Below are 22,289 nucleotides of genomic sequence, written 5' to 3'. Positions count from 1 at the left end.
AAAATAATTGCCTTTTGAACTATTATGTAATCTGGTATTATAGTCTCTGTTTTGCTATTTTGTGGATTTTGGAAAATATATATTTTGGTTATGTTGAGTTCCAAGAGCAATGTACCTCTTGCATGAAATATAAAGGGAAAAATGTCTGATTGTTACTAGGTAAATACAAATATTTTCATATGCTATTATACGAAGCAGGCCGGAAGGGAGAGTGGACGCTGGCGCGCTTTAGCTGCCGCTGCTCTCTCTTCACATTGTGTTTTTGATTTTTTGTCTTTGGAGCGATTTCTGTCTTTAATTTGTGTATTGGTGATGTCCTTATTATTTATTTTACTCCGACTATATGTTTTTTCTCTCTTGTTAATCTCTGTAAGGTGTCCTTGAGACTTTGAAAGGCGCCCGCAAATAAAATTTATTATTATTATTATTATTTCAAAATCTTTGCAATATGAATTGAAAATATGTCTTTCTTACAATAAACTAATTTTGTTTTTGTACTTCTAGAATCAGAAGAGTTACCTTCTGTGAACCCATCTAGTGTAGATGATAATGTGGATGATTCTGAAGCGGAAAAAGAATTAAAAAACGATGCTAACCAGCAATTGACACCGTGCAAATCGATTGCATCATCTGCCCTGGATGAATATGAATTCAAGGATGATGATGATGATGATATTGATGAAGAAGAAGACGAAATAAGCAAGCTAGTAGATCAGAAACGGATTCGAAGAGGAGATGGTAAAAAGAGCGTTGTAAAAGAGAACAGCAGCTATTTAACACCTCCAAAGCTGGAATTTCAGAAACCATTCAAAATTAAAAAGCAGAAGTCAGCAAGAGTTCTTGTTTCGTCTAGCTCCGATAGCTCAGATGATGAATTGCATCAAGAGAAAAAAATATGTTCAACCAGCTCGCTAGAAGTTGTTCCAGATTGCAGCAAATCAGATGCACGGACAAAGAAAGAAAACCCAGTCACTCTTGAGCAGAAAGAGAAAGGAAAAGGGAAGAAAAAACAGAAGAAACAAAGTAAGAATAAAGAGAACCAGGAGTTCAAGGAGGAGAAGGAAGAAAAGGAAAATGCTAAACTGATGCTTTTTTCCACTTGCTCTGCTCTGGACTCATTAGACCACTCAAGAGAAGAGGATTCATTTAGAAAGTCTTTGAAAGATGATTCATCAGGTCATCAGTTCCACCTTTCAACTGCAAAGTCTCCAAAGCATGCATGTAATTTACGAGGAAAGCCACTTAAACAGGAAAATGCTAAAACTGTCCCGTCTTCAGGAGCATCAGAAATAACTTTCCAATCTGAGGTGGTTCGATTTGATCACCTTACAGATTCTGACTATACCTCTGAGAGTTCCAGCAATAAGTCTTTTAAATACAATACAAAGACAAAGCATCGCAAAAAGGATCCAAGTGTAGAATCTGGTGAAAATTCTGGACTGAGAAGCAAAGAGGAGGAGACGAGCGTATTTGATAACATGGAAGAGGTTTTTAAGAAGACTGACAAGGATGGCAAAGTAATAAAAAAGCATAAACTAAAGCAGAAAGATAAAGAGAAAAACAAAATTAAAAAGGAACATGAAAATGAAAAGGGAAAACATAGACAAAAAGAGAGTGAAAAAATATACCCTGAGTTTGATAGAGAATATTGGAAAGAGAACTTCTTCAAAAATGATGACACTAATGAAACATTCAAGGATGAAAATTCAAACATGGCTCTTGCAGAAAAGTCATTGAAAGATAAAACTATTAGGGAAGAAAAAGTATCTAAGGAGAAGTATTTTAAGGAAGAGAAAGTCTTCAAAGAGGAGAGAGAAAAGGAAAAGTCTAAAAAGAACAAAAAGGAAAAGCACTACAAAGAAGAAAAAGAAATTAAACTTACAAATCTAGAAGAAAGGAAGGAAATTGTACTTGCAGACAAAGATGATTCACTTTACTCAAGCGTTTTTCTGAAGAAAGAGCATACAGAGTTGTTTGAGAAAGAAAAAGGTGCAGATAAAGATAAATCTGATACTCCAGATAAAGAAAAGAAGGAAAGCAAGGAGAAAAGTGAAAAGAAATCCCCCACCAAAGAAAGGGACTTGGAAAAGTTAGAGAGAAAATATTCCGACAGGGAGAAGAAAATAAAACACGAGAATAGGATGGAGAAAGAGAAATCAGAGACTCATGAGAAATCACAGGAGAAATCATGTTGTAAATTACAAGAGAGTGGAGAAAGGACAAAAGAGAAAGATCGATCTGGTAGCTTGTACTCCACTTCAGAAAAAATCCACCGGGAAAATGATAAATTGAAGAATGTTTTCTCTGTCAAAAAACCTGAGGAAAAAGAAAAGAGCAAAGAAAAATTGGACAAAAAGCATGAGAGAGAAAAAAATGACAGGGAGCGTCATTCTAGTGGCATAAAGGACAAAGGGGAAAAAGAGAAGCATACTAATGAGAAGAAGGCTAAGTTTTCAGAAAAAGAGTCACAGGACAGCATTCTGAATAAATCTGATAAAGTTAAAGTAAAGGAAAAGGAAAGAGATATAGAAAAAGAGAAGAAGAAAGAGAAATCTCGGGAAAAAGATGGTGACCCTGTGACAAACACCAAGCATGATGAGAAGAGACGCAGCACACTTGAGAGCAGCAAAGGATCTCACGATAAATCATTTTCCTCAAAGGATAAAACCAAGGATGATTTTCCGAAAACTCCTGAAATAAAAGATAGGGAAAAGAAGGAAAAAGACAGGCAAAAAGACAAAGTACCCATCAATGCTTCTGTTAAAGCAAAGCTGAAAGAACCAGAAGCTGACAAACTGAAGTCTAAAGATTCTGGTGCCACAAAGGACGTGCGACCAAAAGAGAAGAGACTTGTAAATGATGACTTGATGCAAACCAGTTTTGAAAGAATGCTAAGTCTAAAGGATCTGGAGATTGAGCAATGGCACAAGAAACATAAAGAGAAGATAAAAATGAAAGAAAAGGAAAGACAGAGGCATCGGTCTGGCATTGATCTCTCAAAAATAAAAGAAAGAGAAAAACTCAAGAGTTCGACCACAAGCAAAGAACTTACAAGGTCAAAAAGTTCAGATCCATCAGAGGTACATTTGAAAGACAAACAGCTAAAAGATGTTAACAATGTGAGATCATTGACTGCTGATATAAAACCGAATTTGTCAGAAACTCCAAAACCCCTCATAAGTTGTGAAAGTAATTTAACTGCATCTCCCAGACAAGAGCGTGATCGTATGGGACTGACTTCAAGATCCATTTCAATGATTTCTGTTGCAAGTTCAGAAGATTCATGCCAGACTTCGGCTGTAGCAACACCACGGCCTTTAACAGACTATGATTCGGATTTCACCATTGAGGGTTCTGAATCTCAGTCTTCCTTTTCACAGTCCGTATTTCCCTCCAGTGCCAAATCCCCTGCCGTATATGACCGAGACTCTGATGTTTTGGCTGATTTGCCAGATCGACTTAAATCACCACATTCCAGTAAACTTCCAGGATCTTATTTGCGATCAGTGTCTGCTGACAATGCTAGAGGTGAGAATGAATGCCGATCTGTGGGTGATGTTCGGAGATGCAGTGTACCAGCTGTGGCAAATGACCATGATAAACTGTTACACAAGCAGCTCGAAGTTAACCTGCCACTTTTGAGTGAAAAGCAATATAGTTTTTCACCAGCAGCACAAAGCCAGGCTTGCACCTCTCCTCGATCGGAACCACTTCCGGACAGTGGCCCTGAAGAGGGCACATGTAATAGCACTTCTTGTTTACAGTCTCCTGCTGTAATTGTACCAAGCGACACTAATTATTTATCACAGAATACAACTCCCAACAGCATAAACGTGCAAAGTACTTGTCAGCAGATGCCTGTGGTACAGCCACAACTAAACTGTTTGAATAGTGAAATTCAGCCAGATAAACCAATGGAAATATCATATGATAGGCTTGATGTTCCTTCGCACAGTAGCACTGATGGCTACACAACCACAGCGGCATGCGAGAAAAACAATTTTAGCCCTTTACAGCATGTTCCTCAAGAGTGGGGTTGTTCAGACCAGATAACATCAGAACAACTAGCCAAGTCTCCACAGAAACTTTGCAGTGAGTCTTCCCAAGTGACAAATCTCCTTGAAACACCATCGTATATTTCGCCTACACATTCATCTAATTCTTCGTGCACGCGATCATCATCGGACAGTGATGTTGCCCCTCGGCTGCTCTTTTGGCCAAAATGTGGAGGAACTCAAGAAGACTTACCACAAACTCAAACTTTGCAAGATGCAGATCAGAGTCCCATTTCATGCAAACCACATACAGAATCTTCGGGGCTAGCTGATGACCAGGGTGTTAAATGTCCTCATATTGATGTAAATGTTGATCTCGTAAATCAAAAGACTATGGAAGATCCATCAAATGATTGCAAACCAAGTGAAATGCAAGGCTTGGAGGAAAACTCCTCTCCGCCATTATCAGTTGGCAGCAATATTAATGAACATATTGTGGACCAAACAAAGACTGTACAGAGTTTATTTATTGAACCACAGGAAGAGGTGGAAGGTACAAAAGTGACTGTTATAGCTGGTCATGAGCCAGCTTGTAATCAAGAGACCTCTGCTTTGGACAAAGTACCAGGAGCCTCAGTTGATGAAATGCAAGCTGAGCCAAAGGAAGAACAGCCCGAAGTGACACCTTCCACTGAACATGGACACCAACATTCAGTGAACGACCAGCCTCAGTCTTTGGAAAGTAAAGCTCAGGACCAAGATTCCTCACTAGAGATGGAAGTCTCCCAAGATTTTGCAACTGCTGGTCAGGACCCTGAGGTGATGCTTGAAGCAGCATCAGATGACCTAAGGCAGTCCACTGAATCAATAAAGGAGGAATCAGAAGAACGAATGGAAGCCGACCGCGCAGAACAAGATATCCCTCAGAGGATTACTCGCAACAGAGCAAGCTTATTAGCCAATCAAAGCAAACAGTCTGCAGTCAACTGTACGCAGGTCTGTGATAAGGACACAGAATCTTCAATGCCTGCTAAAAGTAAATCTAAGTTAACAGAGGAGGAGGAAGGTCAGGTACACCATCCACATAAGCGAAAGTTGTCACGAGTTCCGCATCCCACGCAAGTGAAATCCACCTTGCAGCAAGCTAAGGAAAAGACACAGCAGTCACTGGCAGCCATTGTAGATTCTTTAAAATTAGAAGAGATTCAACCTTACCATTCGGAAAAGGCAAACCCTTACTATGAGTATCTCCACATTAGAAGGAAAATAGAAGAAAAGCGTAAAGTGCTGTGTAGCGTCACGCCACAAGCACCACAGTTTTACGATGAGTTTGTCACCTTTACTGGATCATATCTACTGGATGGAAACCCTTTGAGTAAACTTTGTATACCAACTGTAAGTGTTATCATCTAAAGTAATTGCATTGATATGGTTATTCTATATGATAAAAGCCATAAACTCAGTTTTGTGAAAACGATATAACAATCTTGCTTGAATTGTGTATTCAAGTGAGTTTATTGAGATGATAATGGTGAATCCTTAATTAATGACATATTCACCATCCAGATCAGGCAAGTTACCCATTCTATGCATAGTCAGATTCAGATTCAAACTTTATTGTCATTGTTCAGTGTCCAGTACAGAGACAACGAAATGCAGTGGCCTTTGTGGCACATCCTGGCTATCAGTTTTTGCCTAATTTACTCTCCATCTCTTCTAACATTGTGTCTGAATCCTCTTCCTCAGCAAACATCAATAAGCTGATGTACCAGCTTGATGTATATAAAACATTTTGCCTATAGCAATTTTTCCTGTCAATGTTTGATTTATTTTTACCAGCTAATTCCCTTCTCATCTCAATGAAGTTGGCTCTCTTTCAGTTTGGAAGTTATACTTTAAATTGATCCATGCTCGTCGCCATTACTGCATTACATTCACTGCATTAATTACTGCGATACGTCATTACATTTCATGCAACAATAATCACTTTTCCCTAAGTGTTCTTCCACAGACACTTGACCTCACTCCCCATCTCCACTTTCAGCAGTGCTTTCTTCCTCTTCCTTGATGGACTAGGAATCCACTGGTCAAAGAACATATTTCAGAAATTCTCCCTCCTCTATTTCCCTTTAATCTTGCACAATACCAATCGACAATTTGGAAATTAATGTTGCCCAATTTCATCAGTTTGAAGGAGGGTCCCATCCAAGAATGTCACCCATCTTTTTTCTCCAGAAAGCACTATCTATCATCAGTCTAATTGTTGCGTAACATTGTAATTTCGCTGCAGATTTGTTCCTTTGTTCCATGCTCACTACTTAGATGCTTAGATTATTTATTATTATTATTTGAAGCTTTATTCTTCACAACTACAACCAAATAGATTTTTTCCTGGTCCCCTCAAGGACACCAACTATTTCCAACACCACGTTGTGTACCCAAATTAGAACTGTTGCCCCATCTTCCTTTTTGTCTTCCCAATACATTGAGTACTTTTTATTCATGAATATTGGGTTTAGTCCTGCCCCTTCTAAATCCATGTATGTTATTATTTTTACTACATTATGTTCCCAGAAGGCAGTTTGGCTTTGTGGATCACAACTTTTATTCACCGCACTCTGCATTCTAAATCTGTGTACTCCATATTAGGTCACTGTAATGTAATGTGGTACTGCTACAGTCCTATGCGAGGGAAGACATAGGGGCTGACGAGGTAGAGTCACTGTGGATTGAGTTGAGGAATTGTAAAGGCAAGAAGACACTAATTGGTGTTATCTACAGACCCCCAAATAGTAGCCCAGATGTAGGGTGTAAGTTGCAGCAGGAGTTAAAACTGGCATGTAACAAAGGTAATGCCACTATGGTGATGGGGGATTTCAATATGCAGGTAGACTGGAAAAATCAGGTTGGTTCAGGACCCCAAGAAAGAAAGTTTGTAGAATGCTTCCGAGATGGATTCTTAGAGCAGCTTGTAATGGAGCCGACCAGAGAAAAGGCAATTCTGGATTTAGTGTTTAAGAAGGAACTGCAGATGCTGGAAAATCGAAGGTACACAAAAAAGCTGGAGAAACTCAGCGAGTGCAGCAGCATCTATGGAGCGAAGGAAGAGAAGGGTTTCGGCCCGAAACGTTGCCTATTTCCTTCGCTCCATAGATGCTGCTGCACCCACTGAGTTTCTCCAGCTTTTTTGTGTACCTCTGGATTTAGTGTTGTCCAATGAACCAGATATAATAAGAGAACTCGAGGTAAAGGAACCGCTTGGAGGTAGTGATCATAATATGATTAGTTTTAATCTGCAATTTGAGAAGGAGAACATTAAATCGGAAGTGTCAGTGATGCAGTTGAACAAAGGGGACTATGAAGGCATGAGAGGGGAGCTGGCCAAGGTAGACTGGAAAGGGATCCTAGCAGGAATGACGGTGGAACTGCAATGGCAGGAATTTCTGCGCATAATCCGGAAGACGCAGGATCATTTCATTCCAAAAAGGAAGAAAGATTCTAAGGGGAGTAGGAGGCAACCGTGGCTGACAAAAGAAGTTAAGGATAGAATAAAACTAAAATAAAAGATGTATAACACAGCAAAGAGTAGCCAGAAGCCAGAGGATTGGGAAACTTTCATAGGACAACAGAAGGAAACAAAACGAGCAATACGGGCTGAATAGATGAAGTACGAAGGGAAGCTGGCCAGGAATATAAAGAAGGACAGTAAAAGCTTCTTTAGATATGTTAAGTGAAAAAGAGTAGCAAAGTCAAATGTGGGTCCCTTGAAGGCAGACACGGGTGAAATTATTATGGGCAACAAGGAAATGACAGAAGAGTTGAATAGGTACTTCGGATCTGTCTTCACTAAGGAAGACACAAACAATCTCCCAGATGTACTGGAGGACAGAGGATCTAAGGGGGTAGAGGAACTGAAATAAATTTTCATTAGGCGAGAAATAGTATTGGGTAGGCTAATGGGACTGAAGGATGATAAATCCCCTGGGCCTGATGGTCTGCATCCCAGGGTTCACAGGGAGGTGGCTCTAGAAATAGTGGACGCATTGGTGATCATTTTCCAATGTTCTATAGATTCAGGATTAGTTCCTGTGGATTGGAGGATAGCTAATGTTATCCCACTTTTCAAGAAAGGAGCGAGAGAGAAAACGGGGAATTACAGACCAGTTAGCCTGACTTCGGTGGTGGGAAAGATGCTGGAGTCAATTATTAAAGAGGTAATAATGGGGCATTTGGATAGCAGTAAAAGGATTAGTCCAAGTCAACATGGATTTATGAAAGGGAAATCTTGCTTGACTAATCTTCTGGAATTTTTTGAGGATGTGACAAGTAAAATGGATGAAGGGGTGCCAGTGGATGTAGTGTATCTAGACTTTCAGAAAGCCTTTGATAAGGTCCCGCATGGGAGACAGGTGACTAAAATTAGAGCGCATGGTATTGGGGGCAGGGTGTTGATATGGATAGAAAATTGGTTGGCAGACCGGAAGCAAAGAGTAGGAGTGAACGGGTCCTTTTCAGAATGGCAGGCAGTGGCGAGTGGAGTGCCGCAAGGGTCGGTGTTGGGGCCGCAACTGTTTACCATATATATTAATGATTTGGAAGAGGGAATTAGGAGCAACACTAACAAGTTTGCGGATGACATAAAGCTGGGTGGCAGTGTGAACTGTGAAGAGGATGTTAGGAGGTTGCAGGGTGACCTGGACAGGTTGAGTGAGTGGGCAGATGCTTGGCAGATGCAGTATAATATAGATAAATGTGAGGTTATCTACTTTGGCAGCAAAAACAAGGGGGCAGATTATTATCTCAATGGGGTTAGGTTAGGTAAGGGGGAGATGCAGCGAGACCTGGGCGTCCTTGTACACCGGTCACATGTTGATAGAATGGAGCGGCTGGGCTTGTATACTCTGGAATTTAGATGGATGAGAGGGAATCTTATTGAAACGTATAAGATTATAAAGGGTTTGGACACGCTAGAGGCAGGAAACATGTTCCCAATGTTGGGGGAGTCCGGAACCAGGGGCCACAATTTAAAAATAAGGGGTAAGCCATTTAGAACGGAGATGAGGAAATACTTTTTCACCCAGAGAGTTGTGAGTCTGGAATTCTCTGCCTCAGAGGGCGGTGGAGGCCTGTTCTCTGGATGCTTTCAAGAGAGAGTTAGATAGAGCTCTTAAAGATAGCAGAGTCAAGGGATATGGGGAGAAGGCAGGAACGGAGTACTGATTGTGGATGATCAGCCATGATCACATTGAATGGCGGTGCTGGCTCGAATGGCCAAATGGCCTACTCCTGCACCTATTGTCTATTGTCTATTAAATCTACCAGTGAAAAAATAATGTTTTTAATATGCAAAATTTATCACAACAGTGAGCACTCGATACCTTTTTTTTTAAAGATAACTCCTCCTCCATCACTGTCGGAAGCTTTGAAAGAACTCTTCAGGCAACAGGAAGTCTTTCGAATGAAGCTTCGATTACAACATAGTATTGAACGGGTACGGTTTTGTTAAATTTCTCTTTTAACTATGAATCTGTCCAGCATTTTAGAACATATCTGAAGGATTCGCTTGAAATCAAATCCTTAATTTAAAATACCTTCCAAAAATGTGGCAGCATTTGCTTTTTTTCAATATTATACTATGTAGGTGATATAAACCAGAAACTGTACCTGCTTACACAACTGTCTATAAATAAACTTGAGAATATAATGAGATGGATGGATTTTTGTGGGTGGCAGCTGCACATTTCATTCGCTGACAGACTAGACTTTCTTGCATGCTTTGAATAGGAGTTTGTTGTGATGAGAAAATATTTTGGCACACTGCCCTCTGCAGGGGATCTGAGAACAAAATTAACAATGTCTCTCCTTACCCAGTCGTGTTTACGGACGGAACTCACATAAACAATACAGAGCCTGAATCAGGCGGCTTCTTGTTATCGAGAAAGCTAAATCAAAAGGGAGAGAGAATTATGGACGAGAGAAATAAGAGAGAGATTGTAAAATTATCATTTCTTTATCTATTAAAAATTGTAAATAAAACAACTATGCTTGTAAAGGTGAAGCTTCAAATCAGTAAAGATGTTTGGCAGTAATAATATGTATCACAGATTTACAACTTTATTTACACTGGAATGGACACGTATCTATTTTAGAAAATCAAAAAATGCAGATGCTGGAGACCTGAAGCAAAAAATGCTGAAATATTCAGCATGTCAGGCAGCAGCTGTTGAAAAACAAACAGAATTAAAATTTTCTCTTTTTAACTTTAGTGTGTTTAGGGTATATTATGATGCAAATATGTCAATATAAACGTCATTGATCTATCCAGTCTCTCAACAAGAAACTGATACAGTCCAGCCTTTAAATGCAATTGTACAGTTGTCAGAAGCATGGTCAGAAATCCCGGGGGGGTACATCCCCCCCGCCCCCACCACATGTTTTGAGAGGTGGGGGACAATCCCCCATGTTTTGTAATCCGTATTTTGAAATTCGGTGGAAAAAAATCTATTAAAAATCTGAAGAAGGGTCTTGACCCGAAATGTCACCTATTCCTTCTCCATAGATGCTGCCTCACCCGCTGAGTTTCTCCAGCATTTTTGTTGACCTTTGATTTTTCCAGCATCTGCAGTTCTTTCGTAAACATTAAAAATCTCCGCTCTCTGCAAGACAGTGGGGGTGGGACTGATGATCGAGGGTATGGATTGGACGGGAGAGACGTCCGTCAGCACGCAGTGGGGTGGGGCGGGGCGGGACATGATGATTCCGTGCGATGATTGGAGGAGGGAGACAGAAGTAGGGGCAGGACTGAGGATAGAGCACGGTGATTGGAGGAGGGAGACATCCGGAGGCGGGGCAAGACGTCCTGGTAGAGCGAGGCGCAGGTAGCAGTGGCCCCGGGGGAGGGCAGTGGGAGAGTGGGCACCAGGCTGGGATAGGCAGCGGTGTGGCTGCAGGGCCGGGGCCTTGTCGGTGTCAATAGCGTTTTTAAAGGGGTGTGTGTGTGTGTGTGTTCCCTGTGAGTATGAGTAAAGGTGAGTGTGATTAAAGGCCAGGAAATTGTGTCCGCCCCATGTTTTAAAAGCGATGACTTGAGCCAACAGACAATATCAATGTCAGCAAGAAAACAATCCACACATTAAGAGAACAAAACCCCCATGTTTTGAGAGATGGGGGACAATCCCCCCCATGCTCATCCATTCCACAGACATACAATACTCGAGCAATTGGAATTGTTTATCACTTGATTCGGTCATTGTTAAGCGCTTGTTAAATGTCACTATTAACATCGTATTAACACGATGTGTCACCAATTGTGTTTTGACGTTCAAGTATTACTGAAGGTATTCACGGAGAATTTCTTAAAACTGTCTGATGTGGGTACAATTACCATTTGAACTAATTGGATGTATTGGTGGATGGGAAAGATTTAAATGGGTATCGGATTTAAACGGGTCAGGTCATTAAGGGCTCCGGTTGAACGGGTTTCCTGGCTGGCTTGCAGGTAAGTCCCTCATTCACGGTCACTCACGTTATTTAGTATTTTTTTCCTTCCTCCCTCCCTCTCTCTCTCTCACTCTGTCTCTGTCTCTCTCTGTCTCTGTCTCTGTCTCTTTCTCTCCCCTCCGGTTGGTTCTTCTGTTTGCCTTATTTATCACATTGCAGCATTTGAAAGATTCAAGCGGGTATCAGACGCTTTCTAAGGGCTGAATCTGACCGTTCGCAGGGTCTTTCATTGCCAGACGCGGCTTAAAATCGGCTGCAGGATCTTCCATCGCCCCGCGGTCAGGCAGTCAAAGTGCTGCGTCGAGGCGATCGAGGTTACCGATGTTGAAGCCCCCGCCGGGCAATGGAAGAACACGCGGCCGATTTTAAGCCTCTCCCGGTGATGAAAAGCCCCACAAACGGGCCGATTCAAGCCCCACGATTCGGGGCCGACGAAGCTGCTGTTGCTGGAGTTCGGAGTCGGTCACCAATCAGGTCAGCTCCCGGTGCTACCATCCACAGGGCACATCGCCGAAGCCTCGTGTGTGTGCGTTTGTGCGCTTGCGTGTGGCCACCAAGAAATTGTGTATTTCCCCCCCCCCCCCATATTTTGATAGCAATTTCTGCCCCTGGTCAGAAGATATTGTTCAATAGCACTGAGGATTGACAGCTACACTCTGTTTTTACAAGTTGTAGGCAAATTCCTACTGCCTGATAATGAACTAGCTAAAACTATTTCAAATCAATTGAAAAATTGTTTGAACTTGCACCACTTCTCAATTGATAGCCTTTGTATATATTATGTGCCTTACTTTCTTTTGAATATATTCTTTGTGTTTACTTGCAGGAGAAGCTTATTATGTCAAATGAACAAGAAGTTCTGAGAGTCCATTACCGTGCAGCCAGAACACTAGCAAACCAGACTTTGCCTTTTAGTGCCTGTACTGTGCTTCTGGATGCAGAAGTCTACAACATGCCTCAGGACCCTCAGGTACATATAGTTCTGTAGGCATTCACCACCCTGTGGGGGGGGGGGGGAAATTGCCCTGCATATCTCCTTTAAACTTCGCCCCTCTCCCTGTAAACCTATACCCTCTAGTATTTGATTTTGTTTCCATACCTGGAAAAAGATTTTGACCGAGTTCCTCCAGCAAATTTGAGAAATCTGTTGTCAGGGACGGGTAAAATAAAGCTTTGTATCTGGAACATCAAAGCTGTTCTGTTAGCACAGGTGGACATTGGCATTCAGAGATGCTATGCACTGATGAGCTGGGAATCATGGTGTCACAGTAAGATTGCACCTTGGATGGTGCTGAAATACAATGGCAACTAATCTCAGGGCAGGAAACGATTTTCCCCAATGTTTTGGTTAAAAGTCTCTGAAATTGTTACTCATATTGTTGTAAAATCTTTGCCTCAGGGTGATGAAAACAAAACATCAGTGAGAGATCGATTCAATGCACGCCAGTTTATGTCCTGGTTGCAAGACGTAGATGATAAGTTTGACAAATTGAAGGTAAGTTTCCCCTTGGGAAATATTGAAATACAGTACAATAAGTATATATTAATATAATGCTATAATACCTAAAGAAATCAATAGTCCAAATAATAATTTTAGGAGTCCTTATGCTTGTGAGTTCTCACTGGAAGAATGTAAGCTGTTGGGCAGTCAGAAATGAACCATATAACATACAATACAATACAATACAATACAATACCTTTTATTTGTCATTTGAACCTCACATGAGGTTCAAACGAAATTTGGTTTCTGCAGCCATACAAAAAAAGAACCAAGACACACACCAACACAATTCAATTCACATAAACATCCATCACAGTGAGTCTCCTCCTCACTGTGATGGAAGGCAAAGACTTGTCTCTCCCCTGCTCTCCATTCCTCTCCCGAAGTCGAGGTCAAAGCCCCCCGGCGGGCGCTAGCAAGTCCGCGGCCACTCAAAGCCACGCCGGGCGATGTAGGGCCCTGCCCCGGGTCTTGATGTTGGAGCCCCCGGTGGGCGCTAGCAAGTCCGCGGCAATTTACAGCCGTGCCGGGCGTTGTAAGGCCCCCCTCCAGGTCACTCTCAACCCCGCAATTCGGGTGGGAGAAGTCGCCGGTGCCCCGCAAAGCGGTCTCCCACCGGGGACCCGCGAGCTCCCGGTGTCACCATCCACCGGAGTCGGGTCGCAGCAGCTCGCCCCCGCAGCTCTCCACGCTGCGAAGCTGGCTAGCTCCACGGAGGTAGGTCCGTAGGTCCACAGCTCCACAGGCTCCACATCTCCACAGCTCCACAGTTCCACGGAGGTAGGTCCACAGCTCCACAGGCTCCGTGACTTGAGCCCCCAGGTCGCTCCGGTTGGAGGCCGCTCCACGGCGCTAGGCCCCAACGGCAACGGAGACCCGACAGGGAAAAGGTCGGGTCTCCATGCAGGGAAGAGATTTAAAGGTTTCCCCCACCCCCCACACATACACATTTAAAAACCCATTACAAACAAAACCCTCAACAGGACATTATATAACATATAACCATATAACAATTACAGCATGGAAACAGGCCATCTCGGCCCTTCTAGTCCGTGCCGAACACTTACTCTCACCTAGTCCCATCTACCTGCACTCAGACCATAACCCTCTATTCCTTTCCCGTCTATATACCTATCCAATTTATTTTTAAATGATAAAAACGAACCTGCCTTTACCACTTCCACTGGAAGCTCATTCCACACAGCTACCACTCTCTGAGTAAAGAAGTTACCCCTAAACTTTTGTCCCTTAATTCTCAAATCATGTCCTCTTGTTTGAATCTTCACTACGCTCAATGGAAAAAGCTTATACACGTCAACTCTGTCTATCCCTCTCATAATTTTAAAGACCTCTATCAAGTCCCCCCTTAACCTTCTGCGCTCCAAAGAATAAAGACCTATCTTGTTCAACCTTCTCTGTAACTTAGGTGCTGAAACCCAGGCAACATTCTAGTAAATCTCCTCGGTACTCTCTCTATTTTGTTGACATCTTTCCTATAACGTGGCGACCAGAATTGTACACCATATTCCAGAATTGGTCTCACCAATGCCTTGTACAATTTTAACATTACATCCCAACTTCTATACTCAATGCTCTGATTTATAAAGGCCAGCACACCAAAAGCTTTCTTTACCACCCTATCTACATGAGATTCCACCTTCAGGGAACTATGCACAGTTATTCCTAGATCCCTCTGTTCAACTGCATTCCTCAATTCGCTACAATTTACCATGTACGTCCTATTTTGATTTGTCCTGCCAAGATGTAGCACCTCACACTTATCAGCATTAAATTCCGTCTGCCATCTTTCAGCCCACTCTTCTAAATGGCCTAAATCTCTCTGTAGACTTTGAAACTCTACTTCATTATCCACAACACCACCTATCTTAGTATCATCTGCATACTTACTAATCCAATTTACCACACCATCATCCAGATCATTGATGTATATGACAAACAACAGTGGACCCAACACAGATCCCTGAGGCACCCCACTAGTCACCGGCCTCCAACCTGACAAACAGTTATCCACCATTACACTCTGGTATCTCCCATTCAGCCACTGTTGAATCCATCTTGCTACTCCACTATTAATACCCAACAATTGAACCTTCTTAACCAACCTTCCATGTGGAACCTTGTCAAAGGCCTTACTGAAGTCCATATAGACAACATCCACCGCTTTACCCTCATCAATTTCTCTAGTAACCTCTTCAAAAAATTCAAGAAGATTAGTCAAACATAACCTTCCAGGCACAAATCCATGTTGAATGTTCCTAATCAGACCCTGTTTATCCAGATGATTATATATATTATCTCTAAGTATCCTTTCCATTAATTTGCCCACCACTGACGTCAAACTAACAGGTCTATAATTGCTAGGTTTACTCTTAAAACCCTTTTTAAACAATGGAACAACATGCGCAGTACGCCAATCCTCCGGCACCATTGCTGTTTCTAATGACATTTGAAATATTTCTGTCATAGCCCCTGCTATTTCTACACTAACTTCCCTCAATGTCCTAGGGAATATCCTGTCAGGACCTGGGGACTTATCCACTTTTATATTTTTCAAAAGTGTCAGTACTTCCTCTTCTTTGATCCTCGTAGTTTCCATAGCTACCCTGCTTGTTTTTCTTACCTCACATAATTCAATATCCTTCTCCTTGGTGAATACCGAAGAAAAGAAATTGTTCAATATCTCCCCCATCTCTTTTGGCTCAACAGATAGCTGTCCACTCTGACTCTTTAATGGACCAATTTTATCCATCGTTATCCTTTTGCTATTAATATAGCTGTAGAAACCCTTTGGATTTACTTTCACCTTACTTGCGAAAGCAACCTCATATCTTTTAGCTTTTCTAATTTATTTCTTAAGATTCTTTTTACATTCTTTATACTGCTCAAGCACCTCATTTACTCCATGTTGCCTATAATTATTGTAGATCTCTCTCTTTTTCCGAACCAAATGTCCAATTTCCCTTGAAAACCATGGCTCTTTCCAATTATTACTCTTTCCTTTCAAATGAACAGGGACATAAAATGTCACCTTTAAATGTCCTCCATTTCTCTACTACATTCTTCCCATAAAACAAAATGTCCCAATTCACTCCTTTTAAATCCTTTCGTTTCTCCTCAAAGTTAGCCTTTCTCCAATCAAAAATCTCAACCTTTGGTCCAGTTCTCCATAATTATATTGAAACTAATGGTATTGTGATCACTGGACCCGAAGTGCTCCCCAACACATACCTCCGTCAACTGACCTGTCTCATTTCCTAACAGGAGGTCCAGCACTGCCCCTTCTCTAGTAGGTACCTCTATGTATTGCTGCAAAAAACTATCCTGTACACATTTTACAAACTCCAAACCATCCAGCCCTTTTACAGAATGTGTGAATGAACCTGGAAGTTTCAAAATTACAGGGGCACTCTCCAACTATGGAAAGGACTTTAGGCCATTGAACAAATTTGTTCATCTAATACTGACAGATGATTAGCATAGATTAAATAGAAAAATTCACAGTTCATTATCAACTCCATGGAACCTTAACTGTTTGGTTCAAGTTTGTTTGTACACATATTCCCCTAGCATCCATGATCCTGGGGGGGGGGGGGGGTTAAATTATTACATAGATTGCAGTTGAGAATTATTTTTTTGGAATAGAAGTTGGTGATGAATGAACAAATGGATATGTGATGCAATTTATTTAGGAATATGACAGCTTAAATAAACTCCCAACAAAAACAATGTACTGAAATAAATACAAAAAATGCAATAAATATTCAGCAGGTTCTGATGAACCCATTAATCATGATTATCTCCACTGTATCTCCCTGCTTTCCTGAATATTTCCAGGACTTTCTGCTTTTATTCCAAATCTTCTTGTGTCTAGAACGTACTGTGTGAAATTTGAAAATGCGTTGCTTAATGAAGTCTGAGGCAAGGTCTTCAATTTTCAGAGTACAGGTCCATCACAGATTTCCTGGCAACTGGTGCCTTTACCACCACCCCCACCCCCCAATCCAGACAAAATCCTCCCCCCAGAAGCCCCCCCAAAAATTGGCGCCTAGGCTGGGTGAGGCAGCCAATCTCTACCTCATCGGGACTTCTGCTCCAATCGGTGGGTCGAATTTATCCCCTGCTTCCAGGGAGTTGGAATTCCGGCCCGACTGGAATCAGCAGGTCGGTTTTCATGACTGACTTCCAAGGCCAATCGAAGGTTGAATATGACGCCTGTGGCCAGGGCTCTGAAACCCAAGTCTGGCCAGAGCAACAGATCCATTCCCATAACCGATTTCCACGGCCGACTTTGCGGGCCAGTATCTCAGCCCTCTCAAGGGCGTGACTTCTGTAGGTCTGGCAAAATGGATAACCTAGAAATGCTCTGGAAACTAGAGTACTGGAAAATCAGTGGTGGACCTGTATTGTTAGTCAGTTTCATCTTACGATTAATTCTTCTTAATTCATTGCAGACATGCCTTCTTATGAGACAGCAGCATGAAGCTGCGGCAATGAATGCAGTGCAAAGACTGGAATGGCAACTTAAACTACAAGAGCTTGATCCTTCCTCGTACAAATCATTGAGCATCTTTGATATTCCTGAGTTTTACATCCCACTTGTTGATGTTAATGATGATTTTGACTTGACACCAATATGATTGTGCATCTGTTCTGGAAGTTTTAAGCTAGTGCTTAATGATATAGTTAGTCACTGCTGAATGACACAGGACAGTTGCAAATAGGCTTGTGTATTTGGTTCCAGAGCACTTGGAAGAAAAGTGAGGAATTGAGGATATGGGTGCGTGTGGTAAAGAAGGTGCAGTACCATTCCTGCATGATGATGTGAGATTCAGCACTAACGCACTGTGACTTCCCATCACTGTTTACCAATAGCCACTACTGTTTTGCAGTAGTATAACAGTTGTAGCTGACAAATAGATGTAATTCCCTATTAATATTTGCCTGTAATTTAAAGTTTACAAGATGGGGGCATTTGCTACATTATGTTCGTACCAGCAGCGCTGGAAGCTGCAAGGTGATGGGGGCAAAGATACTCTGTTTTCAAGAAGGAGTTCATGGTACAGTTAGAACCTCATCTTTGCACTCTCAGCTTGAGTGCTGCCTCATTTAAAAAATATTATACATTGGCTCCTAATATCGAGGCATTTCACCTTCCAAGTATAGGGATCTGTTTCTGGGTAACATTCTAACACAAACCCAAATCTATCTATCTAAAATACCATTTTCTTCATCACTGTGTGTATTCCTCACCATTCAAAACAGAAACTACTGCATCAAGAGGCACTTGCTGGTTATGTAAATGTTTCAAGAATTAATGGTATTTAAAAATATTTCTGTTTACATGCCTGCACTTTGTTAAATTTAATCACCTTATAATTTTGAGCACTTCAGAGTCCTTTCACCCACAAGGTATAAAAACACTTTTCAGGCCTCTGAAACCAGGTGTTTGTCCCCGAGGGACATTTAGATACATCTGAATGAACCTTGAGTGGTCAAATTTTACCTTTGTCTTCGTAGTAATGTCCTTGTATCTCAAGTTGCTGGCAGTAACTGCTCTGTTGGAGTATATATTTGGATCAGCCAGCATTGTTGAGAACAATCCAGGCTCTCACATTTGGGTAGTTCAAACCAACAACAATAAATTAAACTAAATGGGGCTTTTATTGGACATGCAGCCCGATGGACTATATTGGACACATCTTTCTTAAGCTAGCTGCTCTGTGTATATGTTTATCATTTGTTCAGTTTCTCAATTCTCTTTTCAGTGATAACTTGATAATTTAAAGCAAAGCATTCTCCAGTGCTATTCAATATCTTGCTCCACTGCTGCCACATTATTCAGTATCACATTGCTTTATCCACACATCCACAGGTTTAAAGCTTCTGTAAGTAGCTTATTTCATGTTTCTTCCCTCTCCCTCATCCCCCTGGGATTCTTCTACATGTCGTCACTGTAAGCTACTCTCTGTCTGACTCCAAAGTAGTATATTATAGCTAGGCTCTAATCCATTTCCTAATAAGCAGATAATCATAATAAATTACACCTTGGGCCTTTTATTATTTTACTGCCATGAAGAGGCAAGCACTGTACTCTAATTTGAATTTATAGAGAACAAGCAAATTGGTTCTTAAAAATAAATTAATCCCATCATTCTTACTTCTGTTTTCAGGTCTGATCCTAGATACTGTACAGAATGTTTTTGTTTTTGGGGGTGGGGGGAATTCTGCACAGATGTATTATTTTGTCTTTTTTTTTTTTAAATAAGTTATTTTATACATATCATTGCGCAGATGTAAATAACATTGTATTTAACAATATTGTTTAAAATATGTATAAAGGAAATTATATAGTTATTTTGATTGTATAGCCCATTAATTGTCTAATGTTTCAATGGACCAAAGTTGCAATTGATAGTTGGTTTTATATTGATTGTAATGTGCCGTGGTTTGACCTTGTTTGTTAGGGCATGTGTTTGGTTTGCTTTCTACATTGCAGCAACTGTTCAAGATTACAATTACGATGCAATGCATGCGTTACCAGGTTATCTTGTGTCCTGTTCTCCTCCTCCCCCTCACCTCACATCCTGAAGAAAAATCTGCAGCAGAACCTATTTTTTCAGCACAAATGCTTTTTGAATTATCGTTCTAAAAGTGTAAATTGTTTATTTTAATATTTACCTGTTGATTAATATGTAAATACATGTAAATATATTGTTAAATAAATTTTAATGGTCATGTTAATTAAATAGAGTTGCATCAATGGCTGTTCAAATGGAATGGGATTTGTTTCATTGTCTTTCAGTGTCTGCTTTTGAATCACAGATAACTAATTCATATTTGTTTTGGTAGGAAGAACACTATTTTTAACTGCACTTAAATTTGGAAAGTTACCATTCCTTCACTCCATAGATGCTGCCTCACCCGCTGAGTTTCTCCAGCATTTCTGTCTACCTACCATTCATTAATGATCGTCATTTAGGTTTGATGGACCTAAAAGTATTTTCTTGTATTGTACTTTGTTTTGTAATGATAATCCTTATCTAATAAAATTTGATTTCCGTAGAAATTGCATAGAATTTGCATAGGATTCAAGATGGTGATAATTCTGTCTGAAGAAGGGTTCCAACCCGAAACATCACCCGTCGGTGTGAGCCGAGACACACAGCCCAGACCATCGTACAAACCAACCTCCCTTCCATTGACTCCATTTATACCTCACACTGCCTCGGCAAGTCCAGCAGCATAAGCAAGGACAAATCACTGGCTGGCCACTCCCTCTTCTCCCCTCTCCCATCGGTCTAAAGATATAGAAGTGTGAAAATGCACACCTCCAGTTTCAGGGACAGTTTCTTCCCAGCTGTTATCAGGCTACTTAACCATCCTACCACAACTAGAGAGCAATCCTGAACTTCTATCTACCTCATTGGAGACCCTCGGGCTAGCTTTGATCGTACTTTACTGGCTTCATCTTGCACTAAATGTTATTCACATTACTTCCTTTATCATGTATCTGTACAGTGTGAATGGCTTGATTGTAATCATGCATTTACTTTCTGTATTTACCTCGCATCAGTCTGAAGAAGGGTTTCGTCCCGAAACGTTGCCTATTTCCTTCGCTCCATAGATGCTGCCTCACCTGCTGAGTTTCTCCAGCATTTTTGTCTACCTTTACTTTCTGCTCACTGGTTTGCATGCAACAAAAGCTTTTTTCTGTACCTTGGTACACGTACACAAAACTAAACTATTGTTTTTCTCCAGAGATGCTGCCTGACCCGCTGAGTTACTCCAACATCTCAAGATGGTAACAACTATTTGACCCAACGAGTCAATGTTGGAAACAAAAATAGGATTCCAGGCGGCATCTGTGAAGAGGGAAACAGAATAGATGTCAATGACTGTTCACAATGAGTTTCTGTTTTCATTTCAGAAATTCAACATTTACAATTTTACTTTTGGTTTTTCGGTCTATGTTATCTTTCCACCAGCAGCTCTAATGCCAAGTGCCCATTCTGTTTGAAACCTTCATTTCACCCATCAAACTCACTCGGCCACTTAATCATCCTTCATTTTTCATTTCAGATTTTTTATCTTTAATTGGCACCTCTGGGAATTTATTTATCGACAGCAGATTCTTAATTTAATTTTTCCCTATTTACTTGACAAATAGGTCTGTTTAGGTGACCGAAGCTTGCATTTTATTAAAAGCACAAAACGTTAGTTGTGCAATTCTCTGCTCCTGATGAGGCTATAATTTGAAATAAATATCACATTTGCCAGCCTTCCATTCTGTTTTTTCAATATACTATATTGTACTCTAGAGCTGACATTTCTATTAACCTTTTCTGATGTCACCTCAACATTTTGAATACATGCAGGAATATTCTCAAGTTTCTCCAACAATTCCACACTGGGTGACCATGTTCTGTCCACTCAGTGTTGTGAGGTTAGATGTAATCCCATTCTGGGTCATGCTTCGGTTGCGGGGAAAAGGTAAAAAAAATGGTTTTAGTTTCAAGAACAGTTGATTGCAATTTTGATGTGAAGCCAAAATAAACATAACACTAGTGCTCCTTAAATCAAGTTGCTAGTTTCTACAAATAATTAATTGAGTGCTCCAATTATATAAAGAACTCTATATCTAGGATGAGGGACAACATAAAGATTCTACCATTCAATGGATCTTGATTTCTGCCTGGTGTGTTGTCCCCATCGGATTCACTTCAGCGACTCTACAATAAATGAAGATGGGGAATCAGGAGTTTATGCTTATGGTTGATGACCCAACGACAGCAACAGGGTATGGGAGAACGATTGGTAATGTTTTGAACCCCAAAACAAAATACATATGATGTCTGGTCTCCAAGAAGACACACCAGGTAAGCATGGTCCCCCTCAACTATCATATAGCACACATGAAGCCTCCAAGTAAAATATTAATCTATACAAATGAACTACTAACCCTAACGTTTAGCAATATTTTCACAATCTTGCAAGAAACTACCCTTTTAAGATCGTTTCTCCCTAGCTGTTATCAGGCAACTGAATCATCCTACCACATTCAGAAAGCAGTCCTGAACTGCTATGTACCTCACTGGTAACCCTTGGACTATCCTTGATCGGACTTAGCCAGCTTTACCCTTGCACTAAACGTTATTCCTTTCTCATGTTTCTATACATTGTAAATGGCTCGATTATAATCATGTCTTTCCACTGACTGGATGGCACGCAACAAAAGCTTTTCACTGTACTTCGATACAGGTTACAATAAACAA

At 40.9% G+C, this 22,289-nt stretch overlaps 1 protein-coding gene across 5 annotated transcripts in view; it reads left to right on the top strand.

Moving 5' to 3' along the window:
• ankrd12 (ankyrin repeat domain 12) overlaps positions 1-20,083 on the top strand; it is a 194,479-nt gene extending 174,396 nt beyond the window's left edge. For all 5 annotated transcript variants that reach the window (XM_033019837.1, XM_033019836.1, XM_033019833.1 and 2 more), the window contains 5 exons: positions 505-5,390; positions 9,388-9,486; positions 12,322-12,465; positions 12,895-12,990; positions 17,469-20,083. In XM_033019837.1, coding sequence (XP_032875728.1) covers positions 505-5,390; positions 9,388-9,486; positions 12,322-12,465; positions 12,895-12,990; positions 17,469-17,654 — 5,411 coding nt within the window. In that variant the 3' untranslated portion in view covers positions 17,655-20,083. The remainder of the gene's footprint in view (positions 1-504; positions 5,391-9,387; positions 9,487-12,321; positions 12,466-12,894; positions 12,991-17,468) is intronic.
• Positions 20,084-22,289: the final 2,206 nt, after the last annotated feature.

This window comes from Amblyraja radiata, chromosome 4, assembly GCF_010909765.2.
Source record: "Amblyraja radiata isolate CabotCenter1 chromosome 4, sAmbRad1.1.pri, whole genome shotgun sequence".
NCBI lineage: Eukaryota > Metazoa > Chordata > Chondrichthyes > Rajiformes > Rajidae > Amblyraja > Amblyraja radiata.
The sequence above is the reverse complement of the archived record's forward strand: the minus strand, read 5'-3'. Positions and strand labels throughout refer to the sequence as shown.